At 40.4% G+C, this 26,965-nt stretch overlaps 2 protein-coding genes and 1 long non-coding RNA gene across 10 annotated transcripts in view; 2 read left to right on the top strand and 1 right to left on the bottom strand.

Annotated features, from left to right (window-relative positions):
• LOC307035525 (uncharacterized protein) overlaps nucleotides 1–26,965 on the top strand; it is a 113,581-nt gene that overhangs the window by 27,027 nt on the left and 59,589 nt on the right. The window lies entirely within an intron of this gene.
• On the top strand, nucleotides 1,555–13,812 carry LOC307035523 (uncharacterized protein). 5 transcript variants are annotated; one of them, XM_079674972.1, is made up of 7 exons: nucleotides 1,555–7,299; nucleotides 7,572–7,849; nucleotides 7,972–8,306; nucleotides 8,442–11,286; nucleotides 12,320–12,467; nucleotides 12,574–12,666; nucleotides 12,950–13,812. In XM_079674972.1, the coding sequence occupies exons 1-4, from the start codon at nucleotides 7,115–7,117 to the stop codon at nucleotides 9,249–9,251; spliced, it is 1,608 nt and encodes a 535-aa protein (XP_079531098.1). In that variant the 5' UTR covers nucleotides 1,555–7,114; the 3' UTR covers nucleotides 9,252–11,286; nucleotides 12,320–12,467; nucleotides 12,574–12,666; nucleotides 12,950–13,812. The 5 variants fall into 5 exon arrangements, with proteins under 5 accessions (XP_079531098.1, XP_079531097.1, XP_079531096.1 ...); XM_079674971.1 differs by having other exon boundaries at nucleotides 8,442–11,311; XM_079674970.1 differs by having other exon boundaries at nucleotides 8,442–12,023.
• LOC307035531 lies at nucleotides 16,110–19,136 on the bottom strand. Its single transcript, XR_013807124.1, has 2 exons — nucleotides 16,334–19,136; nucleotides 16,110–16,245 (listed from the first exon to the last, which is right to left on the bottom strand). It is a non-coding gene; the product is annotated as an uncharacterized lncRNA (long non-coding RNA).

Genomic DNA, 26,965 nt, shown 5'->3' with positions numbered 1-26,965 from the left:
AAGCTCAGCCAATCCAACCGCGTGCAAGCTGGGAGAGCCAGACCGCAGTTCATTTCCTCATATTCCAAACGAGATATTACGGTAGCAAATCACCCGGTTCTTTACGACCGGAACTATTTACCGGGATACAAACCGGAGGAACCAGGCATGGAGGGAGGTGGCAGAGACAGTGGGTGAAACTGATAGTTTTTTCGCCTGTTTGGAGAGTTTATATCCAGTTTACTTCGTTTTAACATTGCTATTGCTCTGTATGTCGGGGGCGGGAGATTCATGTGATTGGTTGCTCGCAAAAAATCGCCAAGCTTCAGACACGCCCAGCTTCAAGATTTTTTCATGCCTGTAGTGTAGATGGGCCGTTAGCGTTAGCGGCTTACCAGCATGACGGCCCGTCTACACTACAGGCATGAAAAAATCTTGAAGCTGGGCGTGTCTGAAGCTTGGCGATTTTTTGCGAGCAACCAATCACATGAATCTCCCGCCCCCGACATACAAAGCGATAGCAATGTTAAAACGAAGTAAACTGGATATAAACTCTCCAAACAGGCGAAAAAACTATCAGTTTCACCCACTGTCTCTGCCACCTCCCTCCATGCCTGGTTCCTCCGGTTTGTATCCCGGTAAATAGTTCCGGTCGTAATCGTAAAGAACCGGGTGATTTGCTACCGTAATATCTCGTTTGGAATATGAGGAAATGAACTGCGGTCTGGCTCTCCCAGCTTGCACGCGGTTTGATTGGCTGAGCTTGCACTGGCGGGATTTGCATAAACGGAATTTGATTGGCTGATGCCAAGCATCGAGCCTCAAAAGTTGAACATTGTTCAACTTTTGATGCCGATAGATGCTCGTGATGCTTGCAAAGCCATGCCATGCTCCCCACAATGCAGTTCGGCGAAGATAAAAAATCTTCTACGTCACCCCATTCAAGTGAATGGGTGAAGCGTTGAAAGCATTTTTTGATGCCTGTAGTGTAGACGTACCGTGAGTCATGGCCAGATTCAAAGGTAGATATACTCAGACAAACATTAAGTATCAACTTTTCCTTTTCTTAACTGAGGCTTGGTGGCCTGTAAACAGTATGAACAGGCGGGCTGCATGTTTTCTATTGTAAATAAATAGATAAGACTATGAATTTGTATTTATTACCAGAGTAGAAATTATGGTGTTAAACGTCAATTTATGGACCGAGTAAGTGGGCTTCTTTCATATTGAAGAGCGACTTATATTTTAATTTGAGTTCAATTGATAAAGATATTGTAAATGTAACTTTAGTTTACAACATTGTGTCTTTATATTTTTACATCACCAAAATGTTGACCACTGTCCTAAAATAAAGTATAGGCTTTGAGTAACGAATTTAAGTTTAATGTGTGATATATTTTGAATATGTCAATGATCTTCTTGTAGCTTAGACACTTTGATGGCTAATTAAATACTAATGAAAGGTTTTCTCTTTTAAACTTCAGGGAAGCAGCCATCTATTCCAACTGTTCTACCCATGTGGATGATCCTGTGAATGGGCATTGCTTGTGGTAAGTTTAAAAAATAAAATTAAACAAAATTTCATGAGGGTATGAATTTGTAAATTGTATGTTTTCTGGTTGCTCATACAAAACAAATCATTACGGAGCTTTCAATACTCACAAATGGAGGAAGCATACCCCACATACACTTAATGGTTTAAAGCCTGGAATTGTTGATGGGTATGATGTTTTAGAATAATTTGAAACGGGTACTACTGATCAGTTGAATGATGATTTGCCATCTGAAGAACTTCCTGATGAAGAATCAACAGTTTCAACAGATTTTGAATTAAAACTTGCCTCAGTCCTACTTAAATTAGAAGAGGATTTTCTTGTATCAAGTGCAGCTGTGAATGAGCTTCTAGAAGAGCTGCAATATTTAATTGGTACTGCCTCTGTGCCAGTTACCCAAAAGACTATAATCCACTTCTTACAAGATCGCAATTGCCAAGTTGATGAATCAGTTGTGAAAGAGTTGGCCACTGAAATTTGCACTTCAAATCCCATTCAAGCTGCAATAGGAAACCCTGGAATTCACGGAAAAAATCCAGATGATTGTTATCAAGAATAAGCTGCTTTTCATCGTCAGAAAGCTGAGTGCATGGTTTAGGGAACATTACAGAGCCTATGAACTGAAACTGTGTCCTACAAAGAAGGTGGAACTTCTTGACTCAAATGAACTGACTGATCCATACCTATTGGCTGACTATACAGTTGGGAGAATGCGGCTAATAACTCTTAAAAGATACTTTCATGTATAAGGTCAGAATGAGTATATATATATATATATATATATATGAATGCTGTCAAAATTATCGCGTTAACGGCGGTAATTAATTTTATGAATTAACTGCGTTAAAATATTTAACGCATGTGCAGAATGGCCCGCCCCATACATCCCACCAGTGGCAGCGCTGGGGTAGGCTACAGCCATACCAAGAAATGGCTTAGCCCCACCATGAAAAATGATGTTAGAGTAAGCAAAATAAACTCCGCCGAGTAAATTGTACAGACAACAGTTAGTAAGATTGATTTCAGTAGCCACTTGTCTGGAAATACCGAAGACCAGAAACGGTTTGAAAACTTTTGTCACGTAGTGATCGTCTTCTCAATAGAACATCTTTGATAATGTCTTCTGGCCAATCAGAATCAAGATAACGGCGTGGTGTTGTTGCAGGAAGTCCCGACGGAGAATACTTTTGCTGTAGTACATCTCTATATACATCGATACACAGGGTGTCCGCGGGGTCTTAAAAAGTATTAAAAGTTGATAAATCAATTTAGCGAAAATTAAGGCTTTTAAAAAGTATTAAAAAGTATTAAACGGCATTTTCCAAGGTATTAAGAAGTCCCACAGCAACGACAACATGAAACACCCTTTAATTTACTGAAACGACATGTCGGGAAACCCCCTCAAGGCGGCCCCCATAGCGCGCCGTAAAATGCTGCTTCTTATTTTAAGTTTCGTTGCCTTGCTCCGCTCTGTGGGGGGGGAGGTCCCAAGGTGGGTAGACCGGCATACGCAACGCTCTGGGGGTCCAACGGCTCCGTGTGTAAGCCCTATATGATCATTTTCTGATTACGATTAAATAGCCCGCCTCCCTCTCCCAACGTCTCCTGCTGCTGCTGGGCTGTCAGAAGAGGGGGAGGAAAAGAGAGGCAGGCACCGTTTATTAAACATTATTATACAGAGAACAGAGTCGTCATCAATTTGTTTTAAAGCTCAATAAATAACAAAGAAGACGTCTGATCGGCACTTTTCTAATTTTGTACGGAAGATTTAAACTCTAACGGACATGTTGACCGGCGGAACATTTTTTTTAACGGAAACTCTGCCGCACGGTTCCCTCGTTCCTTGGAAGAGGCGGAGAGGTGGGGGTTTTTCATCTGCTGGTGGACTACCTGAGAGATATACAGCAGGAGAATAAACAGAAGGGCAACTAGGGATGTCCCGATCACCTTTTTTTGCTCCCGATCCGATTCCGATCATTTGATTTTGACAATTTGCCGATACCGATTTTTTCCGATCTTTATGCAATGCATTAAGAGAAAAAAAAGCATTCAAGTTGTCCCTTAAAGACCCAGTGAAGTGCATGTTTTTGCACCAAAATGAAATGGCAGTTTCATTCCTTACATATCATTGTGCCTGTTCATGGCTAAAATAATTTGTAATAATTCATAATTAATGAATTATTAATTTTGCCGTCTGAGCCTAACGGAAGTTGCAGACGATAGTGGCTGTGACGTCACAAGATGTACCCAGTTGCGATTGTAAACATGGCGGAGACTTTGGAAAGTTATACTAGTGTGAGAGAAATTATTGATTTGGACAGCTCTCCGGACAGGATAGATGAGGAAAGTGATCAATTTGGTGCACTTTGAGGGCAACATTAAGAGATTTATGGATACAGCTCTCAACACTCATATGAAACATATATTTCAATAATCAAAAAACATTGGAAGGATTTCTTAACCTATTTTATACAACTAATATTACATAGATGGAAATATTTGTTTACATAGATGACCAAACCCACTGAGATAACTTAGGCTACAGTTTACCTCCCTGAGCTGACGTTATCTCTCTCAGTCCCACAGGAGAGCACTCTCCCTCTCCTTATTGTTGAAACAGCTGCTAACGACAGATGCTAACGACAACCCTGTAACTCTCTCAGTCTCTCTTTCGCTCTCTCTCGAATCGACCAGTGGCCTTTATTTATCATGATCAATCAAAGAATCTACGAAACAATGACACCAGCCAGGCTCACCTTCATCTTTTGGGAACAGAAACATCGCCACTTCGGCAGACTTGACATTACTACAGCCAGCGGCAATGCATCGTTTCCCCTGTGTTTTTCATCCCTCTTTCTTCACTGTCGCCTCCATTGTCAGGTTTACTCCGACACACTTTCCAGGAAAATACTAGCTCAAAAACGTTGAGAAATTTGACTTTGAAAAAGAGAAAAAACGAACGGTGGTGAATGTAAACAGTGCGGCGGCGTCCATCTCGTGACGTCACGCAGTAGATCGCAAGCCACGCCCACGAAGGCGAAGGTCGACTGCAGATTTCCCCGGCAAATTCAAAACTCGTCAAATTCGTTGCTATTCCAACATCCTTTGATATGAGTTCCAATGGACAATTTTGCTCATTACTATACGTATTAGCATAACAGATCATGCACAGGTGCACACTTCACAGGCTCTTTAAGGTTATTTTTTCTTATTTAAATTGGATATTCTATCCAACATGGATATAGCTTCTTTCTTTCACAGCAGCATTGGATCAGTTCAGTTGTGCAGCATTGGAACAAAACAAAATAAAGCTTTCAGTACTCGTTAGCTTACTGCTACAATTAGACACTGCGCCCTGCCCACTCTGTTGCCAGATTTGAGAGAAATAAGCAACCAGGTCTATGAAAACAAGCCCCAAAGAAGAAACACATACATGATGTTCTGTAATTTGAAACCAAAACTAAGGCCTCAGGATGACTTTAAGACTTGTACATGGTCATTTTTGTTTTGTAACATTGAATACAAAATTTAAAAAAAAGTATTTATAAAAAAATAAATAAAAAAAATCCCGATCCCCGATTGTTTTCCTCCCGATTCCGATCTTTTGAAAATCACGTGATCGACTCCGATCCCCGATCACGTGATCGGATCGGGACATCTCTAATGGCAACTATGCTCCGGGGTCTTCTTCGCAGCTTTTGGTGTATTTTGTGGCGGCACCAGCGCCACTTACAGGCCTGGCATATGTACTACAGCGTTTCCAGCATTTCCAGCGGTCTAGTGTGAACGGACACATTAATGAATCAAATGCGTGTGAACGGAAGACTTTTTTGTTTTTGCGTATGCGTTTTACCGTATGCGTCCTCGTGGAGCCGGGGTCTAAGCCAAACTGTATCCGGTCACAGAGATCTGCTATTTTAAAGTAAAGTCAACACATATAGACCCTAAATATAGTCTATATTAAGAACGAGAAAAGTCTTAACATATATATCGTTTTTTGTAAACATATGTGACCCGCTCTATCGAAATCAGTCGGAAGTCGCAACGGCTCATTTCAAAATAAACGTGGATTTGAGTAAAAAACTAGTTTTTCGGGGTTTTGGTGTTTTGTTTGATTTCAAATAAACAACGTCTTGGCTTTCAGAATCTGAAACTTTTATTTCCAAAATCAAACGATAAATACATGTTTGAAGCTTGTAATGGGAAGATGACAGCTCTCACGCTGCTCTTCCGCAGCGCTGCCCCCCCTCCCTCCGGCTGACATTATGAATGAAAAGCGTATAGTAATCATAAATAACACGGCAGAGTCCGTGATAGTTTATTTTCATCTGATTTCAAATAAACAAAGTCTTGGCTTTCAGAATATTAAACTTGTTTTGCCAAATTCAGATGATAAATACAACTTTGAAGCTTGTAAAGGCATCATTACGAGCGGAGAACGGAGTAACGTAACGTCACAGCTGGCATAACAACAGCCGGTGTTTCTTGTGAGGGTTTTCCCCGGGAAACCAACACAATACACACAAACGCAAAATACACAAACACACACACACACACACTATATAAACCAACATTATTCCTCGCGACCTTCACCCAGTAAAACGAAAATATTTTTCCTCCGTACTTTGACAATTTATTAGCCGCTAATCAGATCGATGGATTCCAGAGAAGATCAAATCGCAAGACTGTTGAACTCCAACATTGTGAGAGGGACAGCCTCTGATGAGCAATGGGTTCAGCTGATCACTGATTACTTTTTGACGGCACCGGTTGAAGTTTCCCCGTTATCCGGCTCCGATTTAGAGTCAGACAGCCCTGACACTGACAGCAGCCCTCAGACCACGGATGCTGAAGAGGATGAGGACACCACAGAGGAACAACCACTGCTGAACGACCCGGTGGCTGAGACACTTCAGTCCGTACGGCATTATGTGAGCGAGGACAGCGCTCAAGAGATTGAGAGGGCCCATGACTACAGGTGTAGCTGTACATTTAATGATGGAGTTCCCTGTTACACCCGTTACACCCCTGAGGAGATGGTCAAGAGACGAGACCAAATGAATGAAATGACTAATGGTAAGTAACGTTATAACGTTATATTATTTAAATACCTTTGACTGTGGTAACGATGTGTGTGTGAGTATGGGTTAGTGTTAAAAACATAACAACAATTAAAATAATGCTCACATGACCACCTACAACTTAAAGTTGGCTAATACTCATTGAAAAATTATTGTGGTGAACATTTTCATAAATGTTTCAACCCTACATTTTATCCACATGGGGAGACATATTTTTTTGGCTACCCCTTAAATCACATGTGGCCCCAGCCTAATTATCTAAAGATGTGCAGAGATAGGCAGCTACAAATGTATTATCTCATGTGAGAGCAGTTTACTCTGGAGTCACTGCCAGACTAGCCTGTACTTATTATTACCCTTTATAATAGATAGAATATGTGTGTATGGGAGTGTGTTTAACATAATACTATAGGCAATGTGTGGGGGGTGGGCCTGTGTGTTCTGTTACACGTTAAAGATTTAAGTTGTGTGTGATGAGTGATTGACACAACACATTATGTAATGTTATATGATTTTCCAGGTGAAAAGCATTTGGTGCTACTTGGAAAGATAAGCTCCAACATAAACCTCTCCAAAGAGACCGCTTGTGCAAAGAGAGGACACCAAAAGGAGCGGAAACAGCAGAGAACGTCCTATTTCTTAGATGGGCACAAAATCTGCCGGGAGACTTTCAAGTTTCTACATGGGTGAGTTTGATTTTGAAAAGGCTACTTCACTTTTGGTAGTGTTACTATTTTCAAATGAAGTGGTAATAAGCCATGCATGAGTTGAACTGAGTTTGACAATAACTGAATAGAAGCAGAATTTACAGCAATAGTAATACATAAATAAATAAATATATATATATATACATGCTTTTACATAATGAAAAAATACAACGACAATGTATATACTACAATGCATACATTAAATAAAGCCATAAAAAACAATCAAAGACTGATGTTTTAAACCATTCCAGAATTTCTCAAGACAAGCTGACAGGCATCATCAAGTTCTACAAGGAACATGGCTTGGCCCCAAGGATAAGACGTGGTGGTCGTGTGGTGACCAAAAGGGTGTTGTCCTTTGAAGACATCCAGCGAATTGTACGGTTCATTACCAACTTTGCAGATGTCTTTGCCATGCCACTTCCTGGACGGATTCCAGGGTTTAAGAGGACGGACATCAGTGTTCTACCAACAACTGAGACCAAGTCCTCTGTGTGGCGGAAATACAAGGTTCAGATGCAGGAGAAGGGTGGGTATTTTCTTATATTTTAATCTTGTTTTTTTGGGGTTTTTTTACACGAGGAAACCTCAATGGAAAACTAATGATGAGTAATCTAACAATGCTATCTTTGTCTTTAATCACCTTTCCAGGTCACCGTGCTGCTGGCAACAGCACATTTAGGAAGCTGTGGAAGGAGCTGACTCCCAGTGTCATTATTGGGAGGCCGATGACAGACCTATGTTGGTTCTGTCAGAAAAACAACATTGCCATCTACCGCAGCTCCAACTTTCCCGACTGTGTCAAGTCAGCGAAGCTCAGGAAGCAGGAAGAACACCTCCGCACCGTGGGGGTGGAGCGTCAGGCTTACCAGGAGATGGTCGCCAGCTGTAAAGAAACAGCTAGAGAGCTGGGTGTCAAATTAGGACCCAACCAACCCTGTAGCAGAGACATCACCATCCACTACAGCTTTGACTATGCACAGCAGGTGAGGTGTGTGAATGTGATGAATGCTGTGATAATCCAGAATGTTTGGAATGTAACAATATGAATATTCACACATTTTTAGAATTAGAGTATAGATCACTCATTAGTTAATTCATCTGTTGGTCTGGTGTTACAGGTTCACTACCCCAGTGACCCTCTCCAGCCCGGGCCCATTTACTTTATGGTTCCCAGGAAGTGTGGACTGTTTGGTGTCTGCTGTGAAGGTGTTCCTCAGCAGGTAAACTACCTCATAGATGAGGCTCATTGCAGCAGCAAGGGTTCCAATGCTGTCATTGCCTACCTCCACCACTTCTTCTCTCAGTATGGGCTTGGGGAGAAACATGTTCACCTGCACTGTGACAACTGCTCTGGTCAGAACAAAAACAGATACCTCCTCTGGTACCTTGCTTGGCGGTGCATGGTGGGACTCCATGAAGATATCTCCCTCAACTTTCTTATTGCTGGCCACACCAAATTTGCACCTGACTGGTGCTTTGGCCTGTTTAAGCAGCAGTTCCGCCGCACACCAGTGTCCTGCCTGAAGGACATCAGCCAGGCTGTCAGGTCCAGTACCGTCACTGGAGTCAACATCCCCCAGCTGGTTGGCAATGAGTCAGGGGAGACCTTCGTCAAAACAGACGACTGGCACAACTTCCTTGCCCCCAGCTTCAGACCGCTTCCAGGTATCAAGAGGTACCATCACCTACGCTTCACCAGTGCCGAGCCTGGAGTGGTCTACGCCAAGGAGTTTGAAGGTAAAGAAGAAGAATCCTTCATGCTGCTACGCACAGGGTGCTTTACTGACCAGGAGGCACGTCCCACTGAACTGACTCCCCCTGGGCTTGATGAAAAACGGCAGTGGTATCTTTTTGAGAAGATCAGAGAGTTCTGCACTGAGGAAACCAAAGACATCACCTGCCCCAAACCCTTAACACCTCATCCTTAATGAGTGAGAGTGCATAATACATCAACACTATGTAATTCTTCTATAAATGCTGTAAATATATATTTCAAATTGGTTTTAAGTACTGTTAGCTACTCTGTTGATTGTTTGCTATTTTTATATTGTGTAGTATATTCATCTGTTCTGTTGCTTGCTTCTTTCTCTAAATTAGCTTTTGTGCCAAATGATTCTAATGTTGTTAGAGGTTAACATGCAATCAGTTCATTTAAGTATTTATTCATAGTGTTTTTCATAAAAATTGTATATTGATGATTCTGCACGTGGGTATGGGTGTGCACGTGAGTACGGGCGTGCACGTGAGTACGGGTGTGCATGTGGTCTGGGTGTGCACATGGCCATGTACATGGGAATAGATGTGTGCGCATAAGCATGTGCTCAAACATGACCAAAATACATACATAAATTGATGAACGTGCACGTGAGTTCGGGACTGTACGGGAGTGCACGTTGGTACGGCGTGCATGTGTATGTGAGTGCCTTTGTTCCATGTATTGATGTATGAAAGTGACAACAAGAGAACAGTATATTGTGTGTGTGTGTGTGTGTGTGTGTGTGTGTGTGTGTGTGTGTGTGTGTGTGTGTGTGTGTGTGTGTGTGTGTGTGTGTGTGTGTGTGTGTGTGTGTGTGTGTGTGTGTGTGTGTGTGTGTGTGTGTGTGTGTGTGTGTTTTTGTGCAAACAGCTCTAGATGAATTCGTTTTATGGTATGGTTCATTTGAATAAATACCTAAGAAAGTACTGCAAACTTTGAAGGCCTTTTTCTCAAAATCATGGTTCGATGACATTCATTATGTAAAGTGACGTATTTTGCTTAATATTTGGAGGACAAAAACAATATTGATATCATTAGAAAGCTAAGAATCTCATCTTTCCAACAGTGTATCAAACTCAAAATGTGTTTCAGGGTCAATGTGACTGAAAATGATAGAGCAGGTCACATATGACAAATGTGTGAGGGTGATGACGTCAGAGCATCGTCCTATGTGCCAGGGCTTAGCCCCGGACAGCCCCAGCCCAATTTAACCCCTGGGTATTTGTGAGGGAGCTCCTATGGCATTACCCCGCTGAAGCTCACCAAAGTTTAATATATTTCATAGTTCAAAGTTTTGTCAATTGTTTTGTTTATTGGTCAAATACTGGTTTCTAATTTTTTCTGAGGAGTTTTACTGGAATCAAAGAGCACAGAGTCTACAGAAGCAACAAAGCAGCATACTGCATTAAACCTGACCTTCACAGAGAGGTTGAAGTTCATGTGGAAAGGAGGCTTCAGTAGTCTGTCTGCACTCTGTTTAGTTTTGCTATCTTACAATCAATATAGTAAATGTGAGGTAAAGTGTGTTGCCAATGTAACCGGTTAGAATTCAAAGTTGCGATGAGGTCTTAAAATGTATGGAAAGGGTCTTAAAAAAGGTCTCAAAAGGTATTAAATTTGACCTCAGGATTCCTGCATATACCCTGATACAACATTACGTGTTGATAGAAATCAACACGTAATGAAATAAGACCCCACGGTTTGATGATTGATAGGTGTGTGGGCTGTCTTTCATTTTGACACAGAGAACAATGTTATAATAAACATACATACTGTATGTTAAATGGATATACCCGCCTTCTTTCATTTATCTTTCCATTCCCACAACAATATACATAAAGAAATGTCATATTTTGGACATAGTTCGAATGGTGATTAATCATGATTAATTAATTTTTAAGCTGTGATTAATCTGATTAAAAATTGTAATCGTTTGACAGCCCTTATATATATATATATATATATATCTATGAACTTTGTATGTAATACTTTGTAAAGTACAACACAATGCAATTTGAAAAGAAAGAATGTATTGAGTGTACACCTGCATTTCATTAATTCCCTCTTCACATCTCTCTTTCTCTTGGAGCGCCATGGCTGATATTGGACCACCTGTTCGATTGCTGATCATCTTGAATGACCACAACCGCGTCAGACTGGAGCTTCGAAATGGGATTCCCAACTCAATGGAAGAGCTCATTGAGGAGGTCAAGAATTCATGTGGATTAGAAGGTTATATAAGGCTACAGTACAAAGACACTGATTTTGGGAACACATTTGTTAATCTTACATCTACACATGTGATTAAAGATTTAACAGTGATCAAAGTTGTCGAATTAGAACCGGATTCTACAACTGTGGTCTTGTACCCAGTTGAGATATCATTAAATAGTACCCCTACAAGTGGACTGTACAGTGAAGACTCCTCCTCTGGATCTGTGAATACAGATGACACAGTACTACTTAGCGGCTCTTCCTCTGAATCATTAAGAACACACCGGTGGCCTAAAGTGTTTCCAATCCCGGTCTTCTCCTATGAGACAGTATGTCAATTACAGAGAGGAAATGCAGAGTACACAAAGAAACCAATCTAGACTTGACACCAAGCTCAAATCATCTGCAGAGCTTGCTGTGAACTCGTTGAAGACCAAGTCTCAAGAAGAGTCCTACCCTGCGAAGAATTTAAAGAGAGCCAGGCGAGCTGAGGCCAACCATTTTCCATCCTTGCCGATTGGTGAGACTCCACAAAGCATGGAGCAAGACACAATTTCCCTTTTGGCAGAGCAACAGAAAAGAAACAACCGGCAATCAATAAAATAAAATAAAAGATGGCGAAGGCGTTTGGATACCGAAGACAAGAAATAGTGCATCAGAGGCCAAGCATTGAAGGCCTCTTGGAGCGGTGGCCTGCACTTTCTCACATGGAAGAGATCATTATTTTGATGTAAGCCTGTAGTGGAGAAGAAATGAGGGCCCAACTAACTAACAACTATAGACAGACAAGGCAAATATGTTGATGTTTTATTTTTACAATATCAATATCACAATATAAGCTTTACATCTATTACTCTTAGTGTCTTTATTTGGTGGTGGTTTTCAATAAATATGTGGATTAATTTAAAGGTTACATTCATACAAGCTGACTTGGAGTACTTTTAATCAAACCGTTGGCTCTTTATAAAATATGTGTATTATAAATTCTCAGTTTTTTTTGTTTCCTATGCTGCTTATATTTTCTAGGTAAATGCTGAGTTCATAACAACAACTCCATTGGAGACAATGTTCTTGGCGCAGTTGGACAAACACTCCACCAAACTGCTGTAGGTCATCAGGAGCAGGGGAGGAGTTGTGAAACAAGACCACCGGGATCTTGCAGGTTTTGGATGAGGTATCTATGAATGAGTTTATCTGTGGGATCAGTGGCTGAATCGTCCTTTTTTTTGCATTTGATTTATAATATATATATATAAATAAATAAAACTGTTCTTACTCAGACTGTGGACATCGCCATCAGAAGAGAATGCATCCTCAAATCTCTAATGATCTACCTGGGTGAACCTGTTGACCATCTCATCAAAGAATTCCAGGTAAGACCTCCCACTCACTCACAAGAAGTTTGTTCATAAAAGAAAAATAACATATTTGTACTGCATGCAAATAACTGCTTGGTTAGAAAGCTAGTCATTTGTGATGACCTCCTGAGCTTTCCTCTTGGGCCGACTGAACTGAGAACTTTCCTTTTCATCTATCCACTATAATCTTGTATTTTTAAAAGGTAGCTGCAAACTTGGGGAAACCTTTGCGCCTCAGGCCTGTTGAACTACACTATGTGGTCCTCATCCATTTCCCTTTTGTTTGCATGATATGCAGGACGCTGAGGCTGGAGAACTGGAGCAGGAAACAATGGCAATCTTTGTCATTGGGAAAGAGGATAAGTTTCATCGACCCAAAGACGTCAAGGTTCTCATCGAAGGAACAGAGGTCCTTAGCGGCTTGTCCTTGGTTGCAACAGCTTTTGCCATGCTCTTCGGGCTCATATACGCACTGAACTTCAGATATCCGAAAGAACTGCAATCCATTTTTGAAGTTGTGGAAAAAGTCCTGATGGAACTTGAGGGGAAAAAGATGAGCCCAAATGTGAATAGACTGAGAACCCAGCTGTTCATCCCAGAGTAGACACTTTGTTGCACTCACTCACAGTTACCATTGTTACATGGTAAGGTTTCTAAAACCAAGGTTTTATAATAATTATGCATTGTAAAACATTTGCGAAAAAGTGTTGTGTTCAGAAATTGCACTTACAGTATGACCGATTTTCACTGTAGAAGTTATGCATGTCTAATCATTTTCAGAGATTACATGTCTCACAGGCGCAAGTTGTCAATGTTGCTTTAAAAAAAAGTGTGCAGTAGATAATAAGGACAAGTCTTTTTTCTAAGAGTTTGATGTTTGGAAGCGGCACATATTACTGCAACTAATAACTGTGGTACTTATTAACATGTCTAAGATCAGGTAATGGCTGCCTCAGAGGCCAAAGCTGGTTGTGTGAACAACTTGTTTTTAAAGTTAAAATATACAGATTGATCTGAAGAAATTGACTGTTACTTTTATTAGTGTACCTTTCAGTTGCATTGCACTCCTTAAATGTGTTTGAGACACTTTAGGTAACAATGTGGCTGTCATTTGATTAACTCTGAAAATACAGTTTTTAATGAATAAATCACATGAATTGAGTTACAGGTGTCCCCTCAGCTGTGCAGACTTATTTAATAATACGGTAGGAAATTGTGGAGTAAAATTAATATCTATCTTGTACACACACTTTTCCTCTACTGATGAGAGGAAGACAGAGGGGACTAAAGTATTTCTTATTTTTCTGCATTGACCTGAATGTATTCTTTATTCTGTGTATTTGTGGACTGAAATATAAGTTTTTATAAAGTTTGTGATACATATATTTGCAGTCACTTTATTATACGTTAAATACATTTAATTCAAGCTAAGATACATTAGCTAGTTAGTGCTCTTACCTGTGTGCCTCCTTCAAACAGCATTATAACCAGACTGTATCTTCAAACGATAAGTACCAGTTATAGCTACTTGATTTTAGATAAACAATTGAAAACACAAAATCAACCAGCTAATGTATTGAAAGACCAATCTTTATTTTAAGGTGCCTTTTCTTTAAACCTTCAGGTGTGAGATATTAGTTATGCAGTAATAGTATTGACAATACAAAAATAATGAGCAACTTTAGTTGAGTTAACTTTATATTTCTTATTGTTTAAAAAGCATTTATTACACTCATTTTTCCCACTCATTCACAGTGTGTACCAATTGACTGTATTTCCCGTCAGGTGTCATCTCTCTAACCGGAGTACTGTTTTGGATGAAGCCGCTCCGGCACAAACATTACAACATTCATCAGATTCCCCACTAGTAGGTGTAGCAGTACGTACAGCAAGTTGCATTACATAGATTGTTTTGAACACACCCTCAAAATAGCATTGTGATTATATTACTGGATGGAAACTGAAAGCACGGGAACATTAATAAACTACATAACAGAAAGTATGAATAACAATAATGAAATTGTGACTGTAGATATGTTTATACTTTATATTATTTACTGTACATGTTTAATTTAGATTTAATTATTGTGATTATTCTTTATTCTTTCTATCTATCTAAATCTCACAATGGGGTAGGTTACAGGAACTTTTCATCAACAGATTGTTTTAGTCTGGTTTAACTCTTCACTGATTGGTTGCACACACTTTAAATGTACTGGCTATGCAAAACAGAAGGTGGGGCTCATTATCATATTAAAAAAACGCGCGATTTTTACGCGTCAAGAATGCGCGTAAAACGCGCGTTTTAAACGGGCGAATAGTGGCACTTTAGGCTTTCGATACCAAAATGCTTGATTGTCACGTGGTTCAGAGAGACTCAGAAAGTTCCCGCAAGTTTGTGGCGGGCCATTTGAATCACGATTTGAATGCATTGATAACAGGATAGAAATGCAATTTTTGGTAGTTATTGTTCAATAAAGGTTTTGATTTGCAATATGTATACAACATATCGATATGTGTATGTAGTTACATCAATGTTTTTTTCCGTTTAAGTAAAATGTGCTCATATTTGAGGATTAAGACAAAAGAAGAAGTACTTTATTGATACCAATTGGGGAAATGTTTACGCTGCAGCAGCAAAAGACAAGGCATTGTACATTAGACAGTTAAAAGACTAGAATTAAACAATAGAAAATGTAAACATCTTAAATAGAAATAACATAGCATTACAAAAAGTAGAAAATATACATGGGTAGTGTGAACAGCTATCTTACCTGTTAACATACATATTAGGCTAACGTTGCCTTGGTTACAGAGCCTGTTGTTTATTGCTTTTAATTCTTTAAAACAAATATTATCTTAAACTTGTATGAGTCAAGAACATCACATCCTTATTGATATATTTAGAGGGAGGGAAGGAAGGAAGGTTTCAAAAATTCTGATTAGAATCATTGCTACCATTTCTTTAATTCATGGTGTTTTCACTAATCCCCTGGTAATTGAGGACATAAGTCATCTAAATGACTAATGTAATCTTTATGACTTTCAAAAAGGACAGGAGACCGACAGGTGCCTATCAATGATTGTCAACTGACAGCACAATGAGTCAAAGCACAAGCAGCAACAGCATGATGATGTTAAATGTGTTGTTTTAGGAACATCCATGTAAATAAATGGAATTCAATAAACATTGAATAGCATGCGTGCAGTTTGTCTGTGCCTTTTCCTCTGTGTTGTCCTGGCATATAGTCTCCCCTATGGTTTGCTGTGCTGCTGGGGGATGCTCCAATAACTCATAGAAAGGAGTACACATGTACGGCTTCCCCACTGACACAGAGAGGAGGAAAGAATGGCTGGCTCAAGTCAGCAGGAGCCTTTTAACTATCACAAAAGACAACAACAGCAACAAAATATGTGAGGTAATCATATTTTTCACAAAACGAAGACCACACCATTGGGAAGCTTAATGTCTTTTTAATCAAAAATAAGGAACAGGGAGAGGCTTGCAAAACTCTGGGAGTTGAGACTCAGGCTCAGGGTGAGGGTCTCATTGCAGGTCTTCAGGCTCCATTGAATCCCCCTGGGGTTCTTGTGCTGAGAGAAGGAGATAAAGACAGGAGAAAGGGTTAGATACATCTAGCAACCTATAGGATGGGAAATGGCTGACCTATTTTAAACTTACCTTGTATTTTCACTCTCACTTAAGTCCCTCTCCCCTTGCCATCAATCCAAAATCAGCTGAGCTGCAACATAATACAGAGAGGTAATAATCAACAGAATCACAAGGACATAATATGACTCTGCTAAAACACTCACCCATAAATTACGTTTTTGTTTACTTGTCTCAAATATCCACTCTAAATCCATATCAATAGCAATGTATCACAAGAATAGCTCTCTTCCTTATTAGTGTGTAATGTTAACTATATTATGCTAGCTTGAACTCCAAAATGGATATCCTCATTGATTAGACTACAATCACACGCCCCAATGTTATATTTAACTCCCTCCACCCCGGATAAAAGCACGTTAAGAAGCCCTTTCTCTCTAATTCCACAACGTTGGACGGAATAAACATTAAGAGAACGGATTAATAGGCTGTTCATAGTCAACGTGTGTTGCTAACTTTATCCGGTCCTAGCCTAATCTGTTTAGTTGTCCGGTTGAAAATTAACCCAAGCTCCATGCCCATTGTAGAACAGGAAACAGAAGTTGGTCCAGGTTCTGGTCAACCCAAAATTGTGATAGAGAGAGAAACATGTTTGTCATTCTGCCACCACTAATGCTTACACAGGGTTCCTGAAGGCTTCGCCAACTCAAATTTAAGACTTTTAAAGACCTTTTTAAGACCACTTTGAATAGAATTTAAGACCTATTTCACGGCAATAAAGTATTAAAGAAAATTGCTATGAAAGAAGAAATACGTCCCATAATTACTTACAAAGTAAATGTATTCATGTTCAACATAAGAACAATGACTGAACATAACAGCATAACAGTACACAAAACTGTGTCCTCACACACACATCTAGAGTATGTGTGTGTGTGTGTGTGTGTGTGTGTGTGTGTTAGGGCTGTGCAATTAATCGTATTTTAATCGCAATTACGATTTTGGCCTGCCACAATTACGAAAACAACATAATAAAAAAAAACGATTATTTTGCTTTGCGAGGTTTTGACAGTGCACTACAACATATTTGATCTAATTAATTTTAGTCTAATTTATTTATCATATTTATATATGTTTAGTAGCTTGTGGAAGTGCGCTCCAAAATATTTGTTGATCTTGTTTATTGGTATTTATTATTTTGATATTATTTATTTAAATGTATCATTTATTTTTGTATTGGTTTTTCCGTTTAATTATACGTTCAGGGTAATCAACAGTTAAAAAGATACTGTTCAAATTATTATTTGTTTTAAAGTTCAATAAATGGATGTTTTCAAAGTCAATGAATAATCGTATTTAATAATCATGATATTAATTATTGACCAACATAATCGTGATTATTGCCATAATCGAGCAGCCCTAGTGTGTGTGTGTGAGAGAGAGAGAGAGAGAGAGAGAGAGAGCGAGAGAGAGAGAGAGAGAGATAGAGAGAGAGAAACTATATTCAGAGCTCTGCTGCCTTGGCTACACTATGTCATCATTGCTGTTGTATGATTGGTGTTTAGCTACGGTATTTAGCGTCGACAGCACCTCCGCTTTTAGAGTTGACGTTGTAGACCCAAACGTCGCCCGGAGGTTCCCCCGGTGTTGTTGCGGGAGCTGCTGCACTGGCTCACGCTCCACTAGCTAATGCTACATTAGCAAAAACAAACGCACATTTTATTTGCAAAAGGTGCAGCGGGCTTCAAACACGTTCCCCTCCACTGGTTTCAACCAAGCACTAAATTAGATGTTTTCCAACCAAATACGGTTGAACTGACACTTCCCCATATTAATTTGTAAGTAGATTTGAAGATACATGAGTTTCTGACTGCCGCTGGCTGAAGCTTGGTTGCTAGGTTATTAGCTGGGTGTTCTCCAATAAAGGGCCGGGGGAAACAAAGTTAGTGATTACTGGTTCCATGTTGATTTAATTTAATACAAATTGTTGGGGGGAACTGAAAGGCTATTACCGTACTGGTTACTTTGCAGCCCGGACATTTCTCCCAAAACACATTTAGACTCGATCTCAACACAGAAGTACCTTTCAAATCCGATCATTTTTAAGACCTTCTAAATCATATTTAAGACCTTTCTTATTTTTTGGGTCATATTTAAGACCTTTTTAAGGCCTTAAATTCATATTATCAAATGTAAGACTTTTTAAGACCCCGCGGGAACCCTGTTACAGCAAGTAATCAATACCTCAGAAGGGTTCATGACGTACATGTAGGCTACGGTTTGTTAGCTGTTTGCTTAAACTACCCCTATAGCTATGTTGCCGGCTAGCAAACTCAGGCATTGCAAACAATAACGTGATATCAGAAAACTAGAAATGTATAACTCACCTGACACTGTGGCGTGCTATTCTCTTCATTCGAGTCTGTCATGTCCTGTAATGTCAACGACGGATGTGTAATAAGAACGTCAACAGCCTGATGGCAACCGAAAATCCCTCTCTCATCTCAGATAGAAGATATGATTGGAGAAGCCCAGCCAATCAGAATTGACCTTCTCGAGTTCTCCGATTGGTTGGTTTTGTGGCACATTTGTAACGCTGTGACAACTTGAACGAGCACAGGCGAAGCTGAGCGCGCACAGGGTGGAGAGGTCGAGCGAGCGGGGGAGAGAGAGCGCGTGCAGCGGTCTAGTTGCGCACGGAGCAGGAGTTTTATGAAAGAAAATATATTTCTCTGTGCTCAAAAATGTTCAATCGCGTTTTCTAGGCTCAACATGTTTCATTGCGTGCTCAGGATAGAGGCACAAATATAACGCCATACAGTACAACACACTCTCACTCCATAAAAGTCCAGGAGCGACGTTTGGTCAGGGTCCCGTGGCGTGCAGTTGTGACGCTCCTAGGCTCCTTCAGCTTCATAAAGGGACCTAAATAGCTTTCAACTGATTGCAATGTATTCCCATCTGCTGCGGGATTTGACGCTCATGGAAGCACGGCATTCGTTTGTGTCGGCTGCCCTTAAAGGCAATGTGAGCGTCCATTCCCATTGGATAACGGAGAATTGTACACCCGGAAGTAAGTATTCCCCTTACTGTCGATTGATTTTACATTGATATCTGCACTACTCATCGACTGAAAAACACCAGATTATCCTTGTTAATTTCACGACATTGATTGGTTTAAATTGTGTGCAATGCTTTTTTATTTTTCACCTTCGATTCGGAGAAACAAATATTTTTTCGCAGTAAAAGATGGCAGAAGACACTACACTATATCCCCAGCCAGTGGCGGCCGGCCCATAGGAGCGCTAGGGGTGCCGCCCCACCTCTTCCCATATACAAACAAATATATTAAAAAAATATTAAATAAAAAAATATATATTTCAAAAAACAATATTTCAAAAATATATATATTTTATTTTTAATGAACAAGGTAAATATCATACAATTGGTATCAGTAAAATGTATAATCTACAATAAAATCTTGTTTAAAATTGTGTTACGATGTCTAAAGTTACTGATAAGTCACATGTTTCCTGCCTGGCCTTGCCCTTGGCATTAGTTTATCATTACGGGGCGCTGCCCCCGAGCCAAACAGCAGCAACCAGCACGTAGCAAAAGTCTCAATAGTAAACTGTGCCGCCGAAACATAATTTCAGCCAATCAGCGCCGTAAAATATTTTGGTCACGAGGGCGCTCACTCGGCGCCCACGTTGCTTACGTGCGTTGACGTGAGTTGTTTTTTAGACTCGTGAGGAACTGGGGTAGTATCTATAGTAACGCAGTTTAGGGGGAGCCGTGACGTCATCTTCAATGAGCTCCCCAGGAAAACAACACAGCTGTTAGCTCTTAGCACTCAGAGCTCTTCATATCTGTTCAGAAACTAGACAAAAGTTAAACAAGTACAAACCACATACTGTCTGTGTCATGGCGAATACAGTCGCTGGTTTATTTATGTCTGTATAGGCCGTTGTTGTGAGTGTGGACGGTCGGAGCATTTACAACGTTAGCTTAGCCAAATCTCCATTAGAAAACATGCATTTTAAAAGGTTTTTCACCTGCCGTCTGTCTGCAGACTTGTCAAAGCCTTAATTCATGGTTTTTACTATCCGGTATCAGTATGTTGTTACTTCGGCATCATTTTGAAACGTGTATTACAATTAAATCATGGGCAAATATGTTCATCTTGTTGTAGTTGTAGCCCCCTTGACAGCGATTCTCTCTCTAGTTTAGACTGCGGTCAAGCCAGCCTCCACTCGGAAAAACCTAGTCAAGCCAGCCCTCACGTGATATTGCGGTGCGCGAATATCCTATGCATTACGGTAGAGTAAAAAAAAAAAATCCTCCCTTTATGTTTAGACGAGAATAAAACAAAAACTGTCCCGTATCAAAGACTCATTTCACTTCAGGGTGATAGCAGGACATCCCATCTAGTCACTCAGAAAAAATCAGGACATTCTGATGTAGAGTTTCAAAATAAGAGACCTTTGAAATCTTTATTGTATGAGTTATCATCCATGTTTTTAGATGAGAATAAAACAAAAACTGTCCAGTATCATAGATCCATCTCACTCCAGGGTGATAGCAGGACACCCCATCTAGTCACTCAGAAAAAATCAGGACATTCTGATGTACAGTTTCAAAATAAAAGACCTTTGAAGTCTCATATATGAGCTATCATCCCTGTTTTTAGATGAGAATAAAACAAAAACTGTCCGTATCATAGATCCATCTCACTCCAGGGTGATAGCAGGACACCCCATGTAGTCACTCAGAAAAAATCAGGACATTCTGATGTACAGTTTCAAAAATAAAAGACCTTTGGGGACAGGGATGATAGCTCATATATGAGACTTCATCTTTTATTTTGAAACTCTACATCAGAATGTCCTGATTTTTTCTGAGTGACTAGATGGGGTGTCCTGCTATCACCCTGGAGTGAGATGGATCTATGATACTGGATTGTTTTGGTTTTATTCTCATCTAAAAACAGGGATGATAGCTCATACAATAGAGATTTCAAAGGTCTTTTATTTTGAAACTCTACATCAGAATGTCCTGATTTTTTCTGAGTGACTAGATGGGATGTCCTGCTATCACCCTGAAGTGAAATGAGTCTCTGATACTGGACAGTTTTAGTTTTATTCTCATCTAACACAGAGGGATGATTTTTTTTTACTCTACCGTAATGCATAGGATATTCGCGCACCGCAATATCACGTGAGGGCTGGCTTGACTAGGTTTTCCCGAGTGGAGGCTGGCTTGACCGCAGTTAGTTTAGCATACTCAGCCCGACCCAGCTTGGTTGTTCCTGGCCCTCGAACCACGATTTTATGGGGCCATTACATCACCAGAAGTCCCAATTTAAGGGGTAATTTCTCCCAAAAAAAAAGTTTTTACTCACTATATCAACAGCCCCACCAAAGATATTTTCCACCAGCCGCCACTGTCCCCAGCTATCGTTTGGACTACACCATCTGCTCTGTTTGACAAACCCCGTGATTAGTTCTCAAGCTCTGTGATTGGTTGACCTCCAACTGCATTCTATATGAAAAAAACATTTCGTAAAATATAAAATCATACTTTATTCAGCAGTACTTGCTTTACTCTTTGAAAGTCATCACATGAATGCATTGTAATAAATGGTTTGGCTGCATTACATATATTACACATCTGTCGTAGTTCTTTATTTTTATTTATCTACAGAGATCGGGCTCAGAATAGACCGGAAACTATTCTTTTACCGTTCAGTTTGAATTTCACAATAAAGTTAGTAGTAATATTTTGTTTTGATATTATTGTTTTTTATTAACTACTAGACCACTGGGTCATGTTAAGACCATCTGTTCTGTGTTGCTGTGGGTTTTTTCCATCACTTTTGTGTTAAAAATATCAAAACAATAACTAAATATATCCGTCGTAAACTAAACCAGAAACAGCAGTATATTTTATTTTGTTAACACTGTAAACTTGACAGCTTTTTAACCCAAACCACCTACTGGTTAAAGCACGTTATTACACGTTTAGAGTAATGCAATGCAGGTAGATTGTGCTACCTGCTTGAAATGGGATGGAACCACGGCAGACTGTCCAAAACTGGATTTGAACGGGTCCACCGCGTCCCCCCCTCCCCCACCCCGTCCCCAGAACTACACATGCTGGCTATTGTGTTTCGCAACATGTTCTCTATCTATGGCACGTCTCTACTGGGAGTTGTAGTTTTAAAATACGTTTTCGTATTTCCCATAATAAGAAGTTGCCAGTATTAAACTGTGTACATCCCTGGAGGTTTAGGGGATAGGAAACACTCCAATTTAAAACATATAATTAATAAATTGTTGAAAATTGCTTGTGCCCATAATGGGTAGCATTAATATATATACCCAGGGCTCTCAAGTCAGAGTGAGATTTTGGCAGCGGTGTTTGGTACTCCAACGTGCACGCGTCTCAAACAAGCCTAGTACAAAATTGCGACACAACTTGGTGGGCGGTACCCTGGAAAGAAATCTCTGCGTGAGAAATACAAGGTGTGGCGTGTGAGCGTGTGATGGAGTGAAATGTGTGTGTCTCACGCCAAATGCGTGAGACTTGAGAGCTCTGATATACCTACATGCCAGCTAAGGTCAGAAGAGCTTTATTTAACAGCTGGTCTTATGTGTGTGACCTCTCCTGTTGTTAATTGATAACATTACATTACATTAATTGATAAGCCTGAAACATGCACTTGTCAAGGTTCAGAAGCAAATTTTGCAAATATGGCAGTAGCCATCGATCATCTTAAGATAAGATATAGTTTATTGATCCCAAGTTGGAAACATTTGCGTTACATCAGCATGTGTAACAGTTGTAAATATGCAGTGGTGTTTATTTGTAAATCATTTAGTATAATCACACAAATTCTGTGTTTTATATTTAATAATTCTGTGTTCTTTATTTATTGATTGTTCAATACCTGACAAGGCCGGAGATTAAATATCTATATACATCCTATAAGAGTATAATATTATGTATAATATCAGTTAAAATAAGTGCTTCAACATAGTTGACATTGCTGAAGGTATGCACAAATATTGATAGATGTCTTGTAATGCACTATTGAGGAATCTGTGACCCAAGTCTTTCATTTATTGCATAAGTACACCGTTTGTGTATATGTCAATAAACCTTAGAACATCTTGAAATCTTGAAAGGGATGTGCAAAATAGTCATTATATACAGTCTTTAATTAACTATTAGTAGAGAATAACGAGTAATGAATATACTTTATAGGGATCCTATTAATTTCTAATAATAAAAATAATGAAATTCAATAACATGCTTTAACCACCAGGTGTCCCTTTCTATCAGCTGTGCATCTTTATGGTGTAAATACAGCCTAATCTACCAATTGGATCAAATATAAAAGTCAGCCGAATTAGTGTTGATCCTGCAAGGAGACGTGTTGTGTGAAAATAAATGTAAGATGTTGTTTAATTGCTGATATATTTATGATCCACGTCATGTTTTCAGTGTTGGCGGCAGTTCCTCATGTTTGTCTAGAAGTCTTCTCATCAAGGCTCTATAAATAGAGAACTACGGCAGATATGTAATATTTAATGCAGCCGAACCGTGTATTACAATGCCGTTAGGTGATGACTTTCAAAGAGAAAAGCAAGCACACTCGGAATAAAGTATTATTTTATTTTTGAAAAATGTTTTCGGTCTGTTTCCGGTATTTGTTAATGACGATGTGATGTGAGATGTGAGACTGGAATTGCACAGTGGAAAATAACGTATCTTTTGATGCAGATTTTGTTAAACTAATACGTTTGCGCTGTGGACCAACACTATACATTGACGGGGAAAGGGCTAGCAATAAAGATAACATCATTAAACAGTGACACAACATAACAGAAATAATATCGAAAGCAGCGTCCCTAGCAACCACCTTGGTAACAATGAAAACGTTCTATGGACGCAATTTCCTGAAGTAATCTTCGTAATAACTGGCAAACTAAAGATCATGTACATCCACTGCACACATAATCTGAAATAACAACTCATATTTCTCGCATCAAATGACATCAAAACGCATTTTAACGGCCAAACTAACTTTAAAATAGGCATTTTCCACCGAGAATAAAACGAAGTTCGGCCATGTTTTTTTTTTCTGCAGGGAGAAATTTGAAGATCACGTGACATAGACGCCAGCCATTGGAATGAATGGCGAAAAAAAACGGGGTTTGTCAAACAGAGCAGATGGTGTAGTCCTAAACGATAGCTGGGGACTCTGGGTAGTGTAGTGTCTTCTGCCATCCTTTACTCCGAAAAAATATGTGTTTCTCCGAATCAAAGGGGGAAAATACAAAAGCATTGCACACAATTTAAACCAATCAATGTTGTGTAATTAACAAGGATAATCTGGTGTTTTTTAGTCGATGAGTAGTGCAGATATCACTGTCAAATCAATCGACAGTAAGGGGAATACTTACTTCCGGGTGTACAATTCTCCGTTATCCAATGGGAATGGACGCTCACATTGCCTTTAAGGGCAGCCGACACAAACGAATGCCGTGCTTCAATGAGCGTCAAATCCCGCAAAGATGGGAATACATTGCAATCAGTTGAAAGCTATTTGCGTCCCTTTATGAAGCTGAAGGAGCCTAGGAGCGTCACAACTGCACGCCACGGGACCCTGACCAAACGTCGCTCCTGGACGATTATGGAGTGAGAGTGTGTTGCCCATTAAGTCACTGCTCCCCCTCCCTCCCCCTCCTTCCCTCCTAACACCTTCCCTCCTCTCATTTCCTTTCCTAATTTCTTCTTAGTTCCTCTCTTAGGATCTCCTATGCTCCTCTCTTGTGTTCTCTCCTCTCTCTCTCTACCTCCTCTATCTTCTCTCTGATTTCATCCTCTCTGTGCACCCCTTTTTTTTCTAATGTCTTCCCCTCTTCCCTGCATCATCTCTTATCGACTCCTTTACTCCCCTGTGTCTAATCATTCCTTCCCTTTCTTCCTCTCATTTAATTTCCTCTCTTCAGGTCTCCTTTGCTCCTCTATGTTTTCCTTTCTTTACCACCTCTTTTCCCTCACCGTCCCCTCACTTACTCTTTTCTTTTCTTCTCTCCTTTCCTCCCTACTTCTCTTTCCCTCCCTTCTCTACACTCGTTCTCCCTCATCTCTTCTTAATGCCTATTTCCTATATCGTTCCCTCTACTCCTCTTTTTTCCCTTCTCTCATTTCCTCCCCACTTCTCTCCTCCTCTCTTTTCTACTCATTTTCTCCCTCCCCTATCCTTAACTCCAGTGTCTTATTTCCTTCCCTCTACTCTTCATTTTACCCTCCTCTCAAGTCCTCCCCTTTTCCCTTTGCTCCTCCCTTCTCTGTTCCTCTTCTCCCTCCGCTTCCTCCCAAACTGATTGTCAGACCTGAGGCTAGCAGGCTTGTCCCTGGGCGACGCTGAAGCCTCTCACTCTCCTCTTTACTCTGCTCCCTCCCTCCCTCCCTCCCTCCCTCTTTCCTGGCGTCCCTCCAGTTTAAACAGAAGGCTGTTCTGGGAAAGAGAGGGGGAGGCAGAGGGGGTGAGGGGAAGGCCGGTAGCCTGTGTGAGTGCTGCATGATTCATGTTGCCCTGTAATGAAGCTGGTCCAGTCTTTCAAGTGTTTGCTGTATAATGGCGTTTCAGGGACAGGCCTATCATTTTCTCCTAATAGCGCTTTCTCCGCCGCACGCAATGACCCCCCCCCCCGCACCCCTACTGTGGTAACTAGACATTACCGCGGCACACGCACACACACATGCAGCGATTACCGACAACTGCGGGAGTTTCTGAACGGCAAAAGTGGCCAATTTTCTCTGCCTTCCATTTAAACAACAAACAGGGTGTCGTGTTAAAATGGGCAAGGGAAGAGAGAAGGGAAATTGGGCTGATAAGGGTTATTGTAAATCAGGACGAGAGTGGGTTAGCTGCTGGGAAGTAGCAGTGCGTGGCGAGCAGTGATTTTAATATTCTTGAGGTATACTTTGGGAGAGACAGCACTCACAACGAGAGGCAGAGAATAAATAATCTTCGATGGGTTTCAGCGTTTTGGGGACGAGGCTGCATTAATGCACTGAAACCTCTGTGTTTGTATCTTACACTTCCAATCCAAAACCTGACATTTTGGAAAGTGTAGGGCAAGTGGTCTAATCTTATCTTTTAAGATATTAACTTGGTGGCCTAAACTTAAATTCAGGTTAACTGTTGGAAACCTTAAGAGTGTGTGTGTGTGTGTGTGTGTGTGTGTGTGTGTGTGTGTGTGTGTGTGTGTGTGTGTGTGTGTGTGTGTGTGTGTGTGTGTGTGTGTGTTTATACAGACCAGACCTGAGATTACTGAGCAGATTGCACAGCTGGCAAGCAGCCCTTTCTCCACATGCAAACAGACGCACACACACACACACACACACACACACACACACACACACACACACACACACACACACACACACACACACACACACACACACACACACACACACACACACACACACACACACACACACACACACACACACACACACACACACACACACACACACACACACACACACACAAATGCAGAGCCAGAAAAACAAATATTGACAAAGTGTTGATCCTGGTCCATATTTTGGAGGCACTAATGCCAGGAATATCATTCTGGCCCAAGTGTGAAATGACGAGCGGTCCAATTCCCTAATTATTGGGGACGT

Source organism: Notothenia rossii, assembly GCF_949606895.1.
Source record: "Notothenia rossii genome assembly, chromosome: 4".
Classification (NCBI taxonomy): domain Eukaryota; kingdom Metazoa; phylum Chordata; class Actinopteri; order Perciformes; family Nototheniidae; genus Notothenia; species Notothenia rossii.
The sequence above is the reverse complement of the archived record's forward strand: the minus strand, read 5'-3'. Positions and strand labels throughout refer to the sequence as shown.